This window comes from Eurytemora carolleeae, unplaced genomic scaffold (assembly GCF_000591075.1).
Source record: "Eurytemora carolleeae unplaced genomic scaffold, Eaff_2.0 scaffold741, whole genome shotgun sequence".
Lineage (NCBI taxonomy): Eukaryota > Metazoa > Arthropoda > Copepoda > Calanoida > Temoridae > Eurytemora > Eurytemora carolleeae.
Window position 1 is genome coordinate 29,734 of NW_019396634.1, and position 14,539 is coordinate 44,272.

At 31.7% G+C, this 14,539-nt stretch overlaps 3 protein-coding genes across 5 annotated transcripts; all 3 read left to right on the forward strand.

Moving 5' to 3' along the window:
• The first annotated feature begins 44 nt into the window (after positions 1–44).
• Positions 45–7,553, forward strand: LOC111706646 (molybdopterin synthase sulfur carrier subunit-like). 3 transcript variants are annotated; one of them, XM_023479559.1, is made up of 4 exons: positions 45–84; positions 6,721–6,806; positions 7,161–7,225; positions 7,418–7,553. In XM_023479559.1, the coding sequence occupies exons 2-4, from the start codon at positions 6,730–6,732 to the stop codon at positions 7,531–7,533; spliced, it is 258 nt and encodes an 85-aa protein (XP_023335327.1). In that variant the 5' UTR covers positions 45–84; positions 6,721–6,729; the 3' UTR covers positions 7,534–7,553. The 3 variants fall into 3 exon arrangements, with proteins under 3 accessions (XP_023335327.1, XP_023335330.1, XP_023335329.1); XM_023479562.1 differs by lacking the exon at positions 45–84 and adding an exon at positions 5,143–5,396; XM_023479561.1 differs by lacking the exon at positions 45–84 and adding an exon at positions 6,212–6,291 and having other exon boundaries at positions 6,720–6,806.
• On the forward strand, positions 127–2,816 carry LOC111706644 (dual specificity protein kinase Ttk). Its single transcript, XM_023479557.1, has one exon. The coding sequence runs from the start codon at positions 1,518–1,520 to the stop codon at positions 2,673–2,675; it is 1,158 nt and encodes a 385-aa protein (XP_023335325.1). The 5' UTR covers positions 127–1,517; the 3' UTR covers positions 2,676–2,816.
• Positions 7,553–14,292, forward strand: LOC111706642 (molybdopterin synthase catalytic subunit-like). Its single transcript, XM_023479556.1, has 13 exons — positions 7,553–7,804; positions 8,394–8,471; positions 8,965–9,021; positions 9,405–9,480; positions 9,647–9,733; positions 9,850–9,874; positions 10,233–10,270; positions 12,267–12,332; positions 12,484–12,524; positions 12,872–12,972; positions 13,432–13,618; positions 13,742–13,988; positions 14,168–14,292. Exons 1-13 carry the CDS (start codon positions 7,575–7,577, stop codon positions 14,273–14,275), a joined length of 1,341 nt encoding a protein of 446 aa, XP_023335324.1. The 5' UTR covers positions 7,553–7,574; the 3' UTR covers positions 14,276–14,292.
• The last annotated feature ends 247 nt before the right edge of the window (positions 14,293–14,539 follow it).

The window sequence follows — 14,539 nt, forward strand, 5'->3', positions numbered from 1 at the left end:
CATATTTCTTTGTTGTTTTATTACTATTTGTTACGTTTGTTGATTTCAGAACAATGTTACAGTTTATCAAGAACATCTGACAAGGTATGTTAAAAAGTTTTTTTATAACTGTTTTGACCCACTTTTTCAGCAAATTGAACTCTCCTTATTTCATTTCTATCAATTTGTACAATGCAAAATTTTGACGAGATAAGAGTTGAATTTTGATGTTTATCTTTCAAAGCTGCAGGATTTTCTTTTGTTTGTTTAATATCGATTTGACTAAACTTACGTATTATCATTTCATTTGAAAGAGACGAATACGTCTTTAAAGGTTTCTTAGCGCAAATTACATAATTTTAATATTTATGAACTTAACTAGCTACAATCAACATAATTATAATATTTATGAACTTTACTAGCTACAATCAACATAATTATAATAGTTATGAACTTTACTAGCTACAATCAAGAGCTTTGTCAGCTAAAAAGTAATTCTTATTTGTCCGCAGTTGAAATCAGGGTAATTTAAAAAGTAGATCATATTGTAGTTATTACAAGTAAGGGCTTTGACAGCAATGATTATCATTTGGGACATGCCTTGTATTTATAAAAAGTAATAGTGTAATATTTAAATCAAATCAAATAATAATTACGGAAATCACTTTTCAGCAAATTGTACTTCTAAAAGTAAGGGCATATCTAGTCATTTTAAGGAAGAATTTTCTAAGATAAAATGTAACACCAAAAGTACCGTGTAAGTCATAACTACATAGAACAAAGAAAAATATTTTAAAAGAAAAAGAAAGGATTGTAGTCCAAATTCTAGTTAATGAATCATTATCTGTGGACTTTGATCAAAACAAGAACCTGTTAAAATTTTAAGATACAAGTCTGAACAATTCTTCAAAAGAATTCTTCTAAGAATAAAGTTTACTGCAGGTTCTGGGAAGAATGTAAACACACTCATCCTTCCTAGAACCTGTAGTACACAACGCGCATACACTAAAGTCCCATAGATTTTTTATATCCCCTTGCTTCTTCATATTAAATCAAATTCTATGCAGTATATATATTCTGTTCTGTTAAATATTGTAAAATACTTGAATTTGCAAATCATGCAATGCATGAATTATCACATTTTCAATAAATTTGTGCTCAGAATTTTTTCACTCGAATCCATATTTTACAGATTATTCTCATATAAATTTAGTTTCTGCTGAAACAAAAATAACCACTGAAAAATAAAGATAAATATTATGCTTTAGGTTCTTTTTTATCCAAAATGAATAAAGAAGAATTTGAAAACCAAAGTCCAAAATTCTATTAGTTAAACAAGAAGTTTAATTTTTTGAAGAGCCTGGGAAAATGAATGAGGTTTCCTGGTATTTAACTTTCATGATTTCACCTGAATCCAATAGAATTAGTTATTGGAAAACTAATCTAAACCTGAAAGAATTATTGAGCTCGTACTTTTGCTTCAGTCAATCATTGGACTCAGTTCTATTAACATTATCCTGTTCATTGACTGGTATAAGATGGAGGCTCAGATTTTACCCCAACCTAAATTCAATGAAAATTTGGGTGCTTTAACGGCTAGAGAGTTGGTTTTAGACATGAAAGCCAAGATTAAATGCCAACAGTTAGCTGTAACTGGTCAGAAGTCCAAAGCCTGGGATTTATTGAAGAAAAAGATAACCTCAGCTAAAATTGAGGATGCTCTAACATCTGCTAAGATTTATGTGAATGGTCATAAGTTTACAATCCTGCGACCACTAGGGGAGGGAGGATACTCAACTGTGTATGAAGTCTATTCTAGAGATAAGAAACTGTATGCTCTTAAAATTGTCAACCTAGCAATTCATGCTGATTGTGTGAAGCAAGATTTGATCAGGGAAATTGTTTTTCTTGAAAAACTGAAAAAGTGTGATTTGGTGGTCAAAGCTTTTGATTATGAACTGAGAAAAACTGAAGATGAGCATAAAATGTTTGTGCTTATGGAAAAAGGTGATAAAGATTTTCATCAAATTCTAGAAGAGCATAGAAATAGAAAATCTTTGAGCCCTGCAAAACTGCGATACTTCTGGGAAGAGATGTTGGAAGCTGTTCTGGAACTTCATGAAAACAACATAATTCATACAGATCTTAAGCCTGGAAATTTCTTGCTTGTTGGAGGACAGTTGAAAATCATAGATTTTGGTCTTGCAATGGAGTTAAGGGCTGGACAGGATTATGCTTACCGAAAATTTGTTGGCGGAACAAACAAATACCTATCCCCAGAAAGCTTGAGTGGAGGCAGCAGTTTTGATCCATCAGGTAGCAAGCTCTGCACTAAATCAGATGTTTGGGCACTTGGTATTGTTCTTTATCAAGCAGTTTATGGTGTCCTTCCATTTTCTTCGGTACCTGGAGGAAGAGCTGCTAAGCTTAATGCAACTAATGACCCAAATATTCCAGTTGATTTTGAAGTATCAAGTTCCATAGATCCTCATCTGCTTGACACAATGAAGAGATGTTTGGAAAAAAATCCCGAGAAGAGAGCTTCAATTAAAGAACTACTAGTTCATCCCTACCTAAGACCTGAACTGGGTTCAAAAATTGAACAAGTTTCTAGTACTTGCAACGTTTGTAAGAAGAAAGGAAGAAAATTGGCTAAAATATCAAGTCAAAGAAATCAACAGACATTATCCCAATAGATTAAATATACAATTTTTTAAGGTAACCCTTGGGCATGTAATGTGATGAAAATCTGTGTAGTCAGACTAATTGTACTAATTTTCATAATCAAAAATAAAATTTTATTTAGTTTGTTGATCTAAAAAAAATATTTACAATACAAAATGCAGGTGACACCTGAAGGCATGAATGGAAGCCAGTTGTTTAGCCTACCGCCTGAAATTTTAGAGAAACTCTTCAAATTTTTCACTTCTGATGTTCAACAACTGAAAAATATTTCGGAAACTTGTCAAAAGTTTTATGACATTGTGTCAAAGGTATTTAAATTGGAACACTAATCACAAAAGTAACATCAAAATGACACAAAAATAATTCCAAAATAACACAAAAATAACACAAAAATAACATCAAAATAACCCAAAATAACACCAAAATAACACCAAAATGATACTAAGATAATACCAAAATAACACCGAGTAAGACCAAAATAACACCTAAATAACACGTAAATAACACTGAAATAACACCTAAATAAAACCAAGATAACACCAAAATAGCATCAAAATAACGGCTAAATAACTCCAAAATAACTCCAAAATAACTCCAAAATAACACCAAAATAACACCAAAATAACACCAAAGTAACATCAAAATAACATCAAAATAGCATCAAAATACCATCAAAATAACCCAAAATAACAACAAAATAACACCAAAATAACATCAAAATAACATCAAAATAACATCAAATTAACATCAAAATAACCCAAAATAACACTAAAATAAATCCAAAATAAATCCAAAATAAATCCAAAAATAATCCTAAATAAATCCAAAATAAATCCAAAAATAATCCTAAATAAATCCAAAATAATACCAAAATATTAGTAACATAACAGCAACTACACCAAAATAAAATCAATTGAACACCAATTGAACTCAAATTGAACACGAACATAACACCAATTAAAAACCAACATAACATCAATTTATCACCAATCGAACACCAAATATCACCAAAAAATACAAAGTGACACAAAATGATACTAACTTAAATTTAGATCCCTCTTGAAATCTGTATTCCATTGGAGGAGTCGGTTTCCACATGGATCCATGGAACTAAGAACAGAGTCAAATCACTGACTAACCGAGAAATTGCAGCTTATGTTCTTGATCAAATACGTCCATTAAACCTGACCCATCTCAATATAGCCAAACTTGTCAGGAACTTAAAATATAATGACACAATTCTTAGTTTAGCAGCAGTTTTCGTTTTTAAAAATAGAAACAAAAACCAATTGCCTCTTTAAAAATTTCGATGTGTAGTGTACTATAGTTTTAGAAAACATTTTTTACCCTTGGAAGTTAAATTATAATTTAAATCTTTAAAGTTTTGACTACCAGTCACGAAGATGTGAAGTTACCCCACATTATTGGCAGTTACTTCAGCATATATCAAGGAGAACACATGAAATATAACATTAAACCTATTACTGAATATAAAGATGAACTAGCAATTTCTTAAGAATTTTCAATTGTTAAATGTTTAAAAACATCCAAATGATTGATTTCATGAATGAACATTGACTCTTCAGTCAAAGTAGTGGAAGCTTGAAACATCTGGAACTAAATGCTGATCTTGCTCCTGGACCAAAAAACTTTAGATTTGCTGATCTCATCACATCATTTACATACTTGCAAAAGCTATCCTTGCATTTCTCAGGGATAAAGAAAAAATATTGAAATATAATTCTAAACGAGCACATCCTTGTGTTTTTACCATGACTTATCACTCAAAAATAGTTAATAATAAGTTATGTTAAAAAAATAATGATATGTTGAAAACACTTTCTTTGTGTGAAAACAGCCCATATTGAACTGAACCAGAGAATTCTGCACTCCACTGATGCACAGACCCTACTTAATATCATTCTGGGTACTCTATCATTCTAACAAAAATCATTCAAAGCATAGATTTCATAGCACTTCAAGTACATATCAAGGAGTAAACTTTCAATATGTTTTACCATGATATTGAATTAGCAGTTCAGTTTTATTTTACTTTTATTTTACATTTTATTGCATTTTGTGAAGCATTTCCAAAAAAAGAAAATGATGATTAATGTAGCTGAATTGGAGCATCTTGAAATATTGAATGTCTACACATTTCCTCCAGTTAGAATTCATCTAACTTCCAACTCTCTCAAGGAGTTTGGACTCTTCAAGTCAGAACTCACATACTTTGTTGATCTTAAAACTCCAAATCTCAGGGAAGCAAATTACAATTATATTTAACTGAATCACCTACCCTTTACTTTTTTGGACTCAGATATAATCTAAAAAATGTCATCATATCTGGGCTCTATTGATTTGTTTTTATTGTTCTGGCAATTCCTAAAAATGCATTAAATTGAGAAAAAATTATTTGGATAATAATCTTTTTTTCTTTACATCTAAAATTGTTGAAAAAGCTTGTAACCTGCAGGAAACTATACGTTGAGGAGAATTTTAAAAATCTAATTCTCAGCAATCTATTCGAACGAACTCCTGGGAGCAGGAACAGAAGTTTACACCGTAACCTCTTTAACGTGGTGTACAACGGTTGCCCCCGGCTAGAGTATATAAACAAGTACAGGTTCCCCCCACAGACCGAGGAGGGTGGGGAGAGGAAGGTGTCCAGAGGGACCTGGATGGGGAGAATCAAAGAAACTTTTCTTATGAAACGTTCAGAAAACTGACCGGTTAGCAAACATTCTAAGTTGTTAGTTCTTCATAAAGTTATATTTTTCTTTTTAAAATAAAATGCATGCTTGCTAGGATGTCGTTTTCTTTCCTCATTTGCATTTTTTGCTTGCTTTTTTTTCTTTTGGTTAAAATAATTAAAAAACGTCAAAACGGCTGATCGAGCGCCAAGAAAATAAAAACAATTTACAAATTTTAAAAAATTGATCTAAGTTGTACAAAACTGACGTATTAAATGGTCAGCGACATAAACAATGAGTGAGTTCAACGCTAAGCGCCCAGTAAACCTAACTATGGCGCATTTCTATAGTAAATGAATACGTTTTTATTTATTTTCAACTTTTCTTACTAAAATTCTTAGATTTTCTTAACTTTTTTTAGCTTGAAAAGAAAAATATACTTTTCACAGATGAACTCATTTTTAACTGCAAACTTTAAAATTCAAATTGAAATTTTGACTAAAAATTATTGCTTTTCTTAGAATAAATAATTCGTTCACATGTTAATTATCAAAAAAGGCAAAAAAGAACAGAAATCTCACTTCTCTATAAAGAAAAATTATTATTATTTTAATAAACGTGGGAGAGGAGAGGGGGGATATCCCGGGATTAAGAAACTCGTATCTTACATAATAAGTTCATAGAGTACGTATAGAAATGCTGTTTTAAAGTTCAAAGAGTACAGGCAGATCATATGATCCGTTTGGAAATTTATTATAAAGAAAAAATAAGAAAAAAATTTAATTTTACTTTAATATAGAACCTCTTCACACAAATCTAAACTTATTTTTTGTTTTGTTTTTTATCTCTTGTTATCACTCGAGCTTGACAATATTCATCAGTTCAACCTTGAACCTTGAGCAGTTCACAATTAGCAGAGTATTACACAGTCCTGACTTTTTAATAAGTATAAACGTGATTATTTGAATTAATAATGATAAATAATATTTACTATATTCTGAAAAGTAGCATCACTGGATTTACTCATTACATTTTGTAGATGTTATCCTGCAATTCTGTTCTCTTTATTATAATTTATCTTAATTTCAGTATAAGATATGAAATCAGTCAGATGACATTTATGTGCATTTACTCTTCAGTTTATTTATAGCATGAAGTATTTATCCATGCAATCAGCTTGTTTTTATTTTTGCATTTAGTATTTTTTGCTTGTATTATAGGGTTATTCACAAAGGATTATTTTAGTTTACTAAAGTGTCATTCTTTTTGGGTAACCCTATTTGTACTTTTAATGTTTTTAAGTGTTTGCATTTAATTTAATTTTTTTATTAACAGGTGATTCCTTAATTGATTGATTGTTCAGGTTGTGTAGATGGCAGATGTAGATGTAAAACTAATTCTGTTTGCGAAAGCTCGAGAACTAGTTGGAGCTTCTGAGGTTAATGTCAGGTAATCACATCCTCGTTCAACCTTACGTCCCATATCAACCCTACTCTCCCCCCCCCATACCAACCCTCTTTGGAACTCCTCCATGTCATTCCTTTCCATGGCCCCCTCTCTCATTCTCCCTCATCAGTCATCACCCCTTCCCTTTTTACTCCGGCTTATACCCCCCACCCCTCTAAACTCTCTCTCTCATTTCTCAAAGGCTTCTCCGTTCTAAACCCCCTCCCTACCACCACCGTTTATCAAGAAATGGATTTTCTTAGATACTTGTTAACCACCAAATGAGTTTATATTCAAGCTAAGATCAAAATGTTATATTGCAAGATGCAATACAACTTCATGCTTTTCTTTGTCTAGGTTTCCACAAGAGTTAAGTTCAGAGCATCTAAAGTCCAAGATCATTCAATCTTTCCCAGTTTTAGGTAAAACTAGCTGAAGTGTCCGGCGTTGCCTGTGGAATTTTAAAAACACTTAGAAAAAAATATCAACCAATTTTGCTAGCTATTGATAACATGATGATGATAATATATGAATAACGATCGTATGACGTATAGCTTTATTAAATTGTTGTAGTTTATTTTTTTAAAATTAATATAATAAAAGTTTGTTGTCAGATAAACTTGGTGGAACTTGGTTACTGGCTCTGAACGAAGCTTATATTGATACAGATCGAGTAACCTTGAATACCGGGGATACACTTGCCGTCATTCCACCGATCAGTGGCGGATAGTAAAAATTAATTTACCAAATCCAATCTAATTGCACGTAAAAATGCCCGAAGTGACTTTAAGCAATGGCACGAACTCAAGTTCTGTATCGGAGCTTAATCCGATCGAATCCGCCCCTTCTCAGATTGAAGGGGCACCGGGAGAAGTGTCTGAACCTGGATCAGGGCTGGATGAGGTTTTATTAACTCAATCTCCGCTAGATGTCAATTCTATATTTGTTGGGGCAACTCTACCGTCTACCGGAGCAACTTCGCTTTTTGTCGGAACAACACGGTATGTACAAAAAAAATAAAAAAATTGAAATCTTAGAAATTTTTGACATGGAAAAAATTTTGATCTCAAAATTTGTATTTAAATAATAATAAACATTTTATAATGAATTTTATTTGTTGAAAAGGTTTCAAGTTGAAAACGTTTAAGTTATAGAGCCAGGTTAACTCTATAGAGCCAGGTTAACTCTATAGAGCCAGGTTAACTCTATAGAGCCAGGTTAACTCTATAGAGCCAGGTTAACTCTATAGAGCCAGGTTAACTCTATAGAGCCAGGTTAACTCTATAGAGCCAGGTTAACTCTATAGAGCCAGGTTAACTCTATAGAGCCAGGTTAACTCTATAGAGCCAGGTTAACTCTATAGAGCCAGGTTAACTCTATAGANAACTCTTGAACGAATGAGTTATAGAGCCAGGTTAACTCTTGAACGAATGAGTTATAGAGCCAGGTTAACTCTTGAACGAATGAGTTATAGAGCCAGGTTATTTCTTGAACGAATGAGTTGAATCCAGTTCGTAAACGTGTTGTGAATTGAGTGTTTTTTTCTTTCGATTAATCATTAATTAATAATATAACGTTTGATATATTTAGTGACAATTTTGAGGGAAAGAAGGTTTTGAAATTAGAATACGAGGCTTATGAACCAATGGCCTTGAAGGAACTTAATAGGTGAACATCAACCATCATAAATGAAATAATCTCTATCTACAGGCTTTTGTTTTGTACTTTTTTCATGTTCTCTTCTCTGTTCCATGATGTTTACGTACATTGTTAAATCAAATATTTTGTTTTAAAATTGAATTTTACCAAAGAAAAATCTAATATAAATTTTGTTAACATTTTTACATCTTCTATTTATATTCTTTGCCTGTCTGTCTGTTTGTTTGTTTGTTTGTCCGTTTGTATCCAATAAACGTCAAAACGGCTGAACAAATCGGGCCCATATTTTGTGTGGGACCTCACATGACCCCAGGGAAGTTTTATAAGTGCTCAGAAAGATTTTATACAAACATTTTTATTTTCGTAATATTTGAAAATCGACGAAAAAAGAAATAAATAGGCAAAAAAAATGTTATTTTTTTATCGAAGAGAAAATGCTGAAAAATTAGTATTGTAAGGTTCCAAATTTTTCTATTGACTTATTTTATGTAATATATTCCAGACTATGTTCTGAAATCCGAGAGAAGTGGAAGGTTGCAAAGATAATCATACATCACAGGTGCTGTTTATTGTTGTATCAAGGGATATGGACCGGGAGAAGGAGGAGGAGNGGGATTATATGATTATTTTTGTAATTTTGTATTAGAACAGAGCGTCCCATATAATATTGAGTATTTCCAAGCTTTAACGCCAAGATAAAGAACAGAATACTCATAGAACCTTAAATTTTCTGCATATTATTCTTATAGCCTTCTATAGTTTTATATATGATTCAATCTATTCTAATTGTCTGGTATGGGCGATGTATGATGTGGGGCACCCTGTAATTTATCGAGCATTATTTATAATTTTATAATCAGCCTAATATAGAAACCACATCGGAATAATAACTCATTTTTAATTTGTATGGAATTGAAAATAATTATACTATATATAATTAAGGTTGGGGGAAGTGGCAATAACCCAACCTAGTGTTATAATTGCAATCTCCTCACCGCATAGAAAGGAATCTCTGGAGGTGAAATTTATATTATGATATCTAAAACTGAAAACTGAATAATTACGGGTTGAAAACATTTAATATTTAAGGGATAATTCGCTCAGTTACCCTTTTTTATTTAACTTTTTTACTTTGCTGAAAAGTATAAAGTTCTATTTTTTTTCTCAACTATTTTCTATTACAGGCTTTGAACTTCAGTATAGAGCGATTGAAGGAGATTGTCCCAATTTGGAAGAAAGAAAAATATGAAGGAGGAGGAGAAGTTTGGAAGGTAATTATAAAATTTCACTACTCAGTTTGGCTAAAGAATTTCACTACTCAGTTTGGCTAAAGAATTTCACTACTCAGTTTGGGTAAAGAATTTAAATAATTTATTTGTATTTTTAGGAGAATCATGAATGCTGCTGGAAAGGAAAGAGTTAAAAACATTTTATATCTAAAATTGGGTTTTATGATCTTTGGATATTTCGATCAAAAATAATGATAAAAATTGTATGGGATAAAATAAAGTAAAAAAATTAGAAACATAAATATTTATCTATTTTTAGAATATTGCAAGGTTTATAAAAAAAGGTTTTATTTAAATATAAATGAATGTTATTAAGCTTTATGAATTGTTATTTTTTACAGATGTTTATTTAGCTTGTATCGTAATTGGTTCGCCTACTTAGTTATTTCTTTTATAAATTGTGATTCAAGATTTAGTAATTGGTGGATTCTATGAATTTTCAGCATTTCAGAATAAAATGTGATTTTAACGCTATTTCCAGTGAGAAAACGGCGACGAGTTGAGATCGACGAATCCGAGGGAAGAATACAAAAAATATTTTTATTGCGCGCTGTTACATCTTTTCCATTATCATTTGCTCTAAATGCATTTATATTTGGCCATTTGCTTTCTACCTCATAGACTGCAACGTGTTTTCTCCCTTTGTAAGACGCCGCATGTGGCAAGTACTGTGACCTTTGTCATGACTGACTAAACTGTCCTGGAGAAAATGGTGTGAGCAGATGCTGCCACAAAATTTTCGTTCAATCTCATTCTCTAAAATTTCGTTCAGCCAACGAAAATGTGAACTAGAATGAAAATTTTCGCTAAAATTTCATCGTGATATTCTTTTAAATTTTCAAGAAATTTTTCACCTTTTCGTTCAAAATCGTCTTTTTCCGCAAATTTTTTTGAAAAGATATTAAGAGATTTTCAATAAAACTCTATTTTAAGAAAGTTGGAGTCAAAGTTGACAAGTAAATTTTCTAATTTTAACATCCATTACACATATCAGTAATTGCAGAAATATTCAAATAGGATTTAACTCTCCGAAAATTATTTACCAAAAATTCACAACAAACATGATACTCGGTCATTTTTAAGTTGTCATGAGCACCTTTCAAAAGATGAACAGTATTTACATTTACTAACAACCTAGACAATTCGTCTGCATATTAAATTAACTTTTAATGTTTTTACAAGAATCGTGAACCAGTCATACTATGTTACAGCATTACCCACAGAGGATGAGACCTAAGAGACGACAGTCGGAAATTTTTGGATCTTTGTTTATAAATTGAATGTTTCCTGAAACCTATTTTTTCTTTGCCTAATCATTCAATATACCTTTCACGAACTGTATTCAAGACAGAAAGCCAAACTGAACCTTCAGAATTTCATAGTTAAATATTTTCAGGTTTTGTGTAACCCTGTATATTTAAGTTTCAAAGGATACTCTTACAAGATGTGAAAATAGAAATGCAGAAAATAAATGAATAACAATTTATTTTATCAATTTTCATGAATTCGATTGTGAAACTAATATATTAAGAAATAATTGTTTTCGGAGATTATTTGCCAGTATTTTATCTATTAAATAACATAAATATATGCGAGAAAAATATGAAGGAGGAGGAGAAGTTTGGAAGGTAATTATACCCCCCCCCCCTGGCCCCCTCCTTTTTTTGAATATTATTTTGTTATTGGTGATGATTTGATCATATTCTTGAAAAGTATAACATTTTTTTCTTGGAATCATAAGATAATGGATTCTGTCTAATCCCTTCTTTGCCGTTAAAGTTAAAAACAAGGATTTCTCCATTATTTGGTGCTCAAGCAAAGGTTCGAAGATTACCATTACACGTTGGTTTTGCACATCACCAGACACTCCTTCATAAATCCGACCATCTTTTTAGATGCAATATGCAAAACGAAAATTTCGCCAAAGTGAGGTCGAAAGTACATCGAAATTCGCAAAAATTTTTAACGAAATTCGTCCAGTTTTGTTCGTTCATTTTCGCGAATTTCCAACGAAAACTTCGTTGGAAACATTGATATTTCAAATATTCGTGGACAATATGAATGTGCTAAAATCAGAATAGTGTGGTTCTTATGCGGACTGTAGACGTAATTACAAGTGACACTCCATCTTAAGAGATGGGTACACCCGATGCACAAGATCAAGTTTATCAAGCTTTTCTATTTAAAGTTAGATTTCTCAAACTTTGGGTTCTCTCGTATAATTGCAATTGATGGAGCAAAAGCAGTAAAGAAAATTGCCAGAATTACTACTGAGAAATAAATGGTCATTAAAGATTATAATTACAGTTCCTTTGAGATTGAAAGCTACGACAGCAAGATCTTTTTAAAGAGTATATTATTCATATCAAAGTGAATCCGTTTTTCTTGTCAAGAATAGATTTTTTTGCGGCGTCAATCCTTATGTTATGAAATAAAAATTGACTGATGGACTGTTAGATTGTAAAAATAATAGAATTGAATTTACATCATCGTCTATATTTTTGTTTCTTGTTAGATTCAGGTTGTAGCGAGTAAAGAAGAGATTGACCGGCGTATAACCGCATTTATCGCCAGAAAACAGGTTAATACAATGGGGAGGGAAAATCAGAACGCACTATTAAAACTTAATCCATTATTGACACAAGAATGTTAGGTTCATATGTTATCATAAAGGAATTAAGAAGACCTGAAGTAAAGTGGTTTAAACTATTCTTATAATGGACAATTTTTAGGAAGAGAAGAATAAGATAAACTGTCTTGAGTTTTGTAACAGGTAAAAAAATATTTTTTAAAAGTACAGTGCACGCTAGCGTGCAGAACTTAACACGGTTGACGTCACATTTATTGCCGGAAAATCTAGAATATTCTTTGTCCATTGTCTAACGTAGTAAACAAATTTAATTTGAATAAAAGGAATTTGTTTATGTCAGTGTCCAGTGATGTTCTGATCCTAGCACCGAGGACCTAGGACATAATTATGAGTTGTGAGGGATGTTCCTCTTGTAACGCACCGATATGTTGATTGATTTATTGATTGATTTGGGGATTGATTGGTGTTTTGATTGATTGATGTTTTGATTAATTGATTGACTGATTGATTGATTGATTGATTATATGAAGGAGACCCGATGAAGAAAGTGAAGGATGTGCTAGAACTATCTCTACCCTGGTCAGGAGGGAGGGAAGTAAATCTCATCTTAGAACTTCTGCAGTTCATCCAGGTCTTATTTAATACTTCATTCCTTGTCTAGGATTGTTTAGGTGTTATTGTTAGTAAGGTCTATAAGTTGCATAAAATTAAAACCAATTAAACTTAATATCTTAATAAATTATAATTTTTTTATACAGCTAATTTAACAATATTGCACTATGATTACTTCATAGAGTTTCTATGATGAAATTAACCATGAAGTAAGCATGATTAATTAAGGAACAAAATAGTTTCAAAAAAACCTTTTATGCACTTCTAAAATCTGATGGCACATGGCTCTTTTTTGTGACTTTATAACAATATTGCACTATGATTACCTCATAGAGCTGCTATAATGAAATTAACCATGAAGTAAGCATGATTAATTAAGGAATACAATCGTTTCAAAAAACCCTTTTCAAGCACTTCTAAACTCTGGTGGCACATGGCTCTTTTTTTGTGACTTCAGTTGAAAATAACCTTTTTTTAGAACTTGGGCCTAAACAGCATCCTAAAAGGTTGAAGTTGAACAAACTTCCGGGTACCTCTGAACCAGTACAGAATTCTCCGGGTATCTCTAAACCACTGCAAAATTCTCCGGGTATATCTGAACCACTACAGAATAGGTTCCAGGAGATAGAAATTAAACTTGGTGAAGATTTAAAACCAGTAAATAGGTAAAAAAATAATAAAAAAAGGATAAAAAAACAATTTTTGGTGCTGCATAAAAAATGCACAAGTTATTTTTAAAGTTAAACTCTTAATTTGACTTGGCATTGATTTTGTTTTTTATTATTTAGAGATGTGTACGCTAGGTTGAAACTTCTCGAGGACCGTATCCTTCTTCTAGAAAGTTTATCCCCCGAGTACTCTATAATTTCTCTTGAAACCTTTAAACCCAACCCTGTACACAGCTCTAGATCTAACCCCGAGAAGAGCGGGTTCTGGAACCAGATTCACCAGAACTCAGAGCCTGGAGAAGGCCGGAACAGATATAAACGGAGTCAGCTCAGTGCAGTTGTCTCTCTTTCCGGTCAAATTGAACAAGTAATACTATAGCAATCAATATTTAGCCTCTCTGCTTAATAATACAAATCAGTAATGACTTTTATTTGTTATTGTTAATAAAATAGTTTTACTTTTTTTATTTAAAATTAAAACTTGAGAAAAACAAAAAAAAATTAATTTGAGAATAAGGAAACTTACTGTACTTGGTTTTTTTCCAGAATGTCGTGAAAGAGGAGAGAAAACGAAGAGTAGTCTCATCTTTATCCAACATTGATCAGAAAATATTCGAGATTCGAAGAAACCTGAAACTCAAATATAAAAAATAAACATAACATTTAACGCTGATTGGCTGATATAGTAGACAAACAAATTCCCAACCCTGGTTGGTAGATGTATTAGGTAGTTCAAACACGAAACAATCATTGGCCAATTAAAAATGATTGGCTGGGATAATAATTAAGTTTAATATTTAGCTCTGATTGGTCTTGTTTGTTAATTGTTTAGTCCAACTTGTTCAAAGATGCAAAACAAAATTTATCCTTATGTAATATGTATCAATCCATTATCGTATATTTTAAAACAAAAATCTG

Coding starts and splice junctions, on each gene's coding strand:
- LOC111706644 (XM_023479557.1), top strand. CDS start 1,518: ATGGAGGCTCAGATTTTACCCCAACCTAAATTCAATGAAAATTTGGGT.
- LOC111706646 (XM_023479559.1), top strand. CDS start 6,730: ATGGCAGATGTAGATGTAAAACTAATTCTGTTTGCGAAAGCTCGAGAA. Junction 6,807..7,160: donor GCTTCTGAGGTTAATGTCAG/GTAATCACATCC, acceptor TTCTTTGTCTAG/GTTTCCACAAGAGTTAAGTT. Junction 7,226..7,417: donor TCAATCTTTCCCAGTTTTAG/GTAAAACTAGCT, acceptor GTTTGTTGTCAG/ATAAACTTGGTGGAACTTGG.
- LOC111706642 (XM_023479556.1), top strand. CDS start 7,575: ATGCCCGAAGTGACTTTAAGCAATGGCACGAACTCAAGTTCTGTATCG. Junction 12,525..12,871: donor TGTCTTGAGTTTTGTAACAG/GTAAAAAAATAT, acceptor GATTATATGAAG/GAGACCCGATGAAGAAAGTG. Junction 13,989..14,167: donor TTTCCGGTCAAATTGAACAA/GTAATACTATAG, acceptor GTTTTTTTCCAG/AATGTCGTGAAAGAGGAGAG.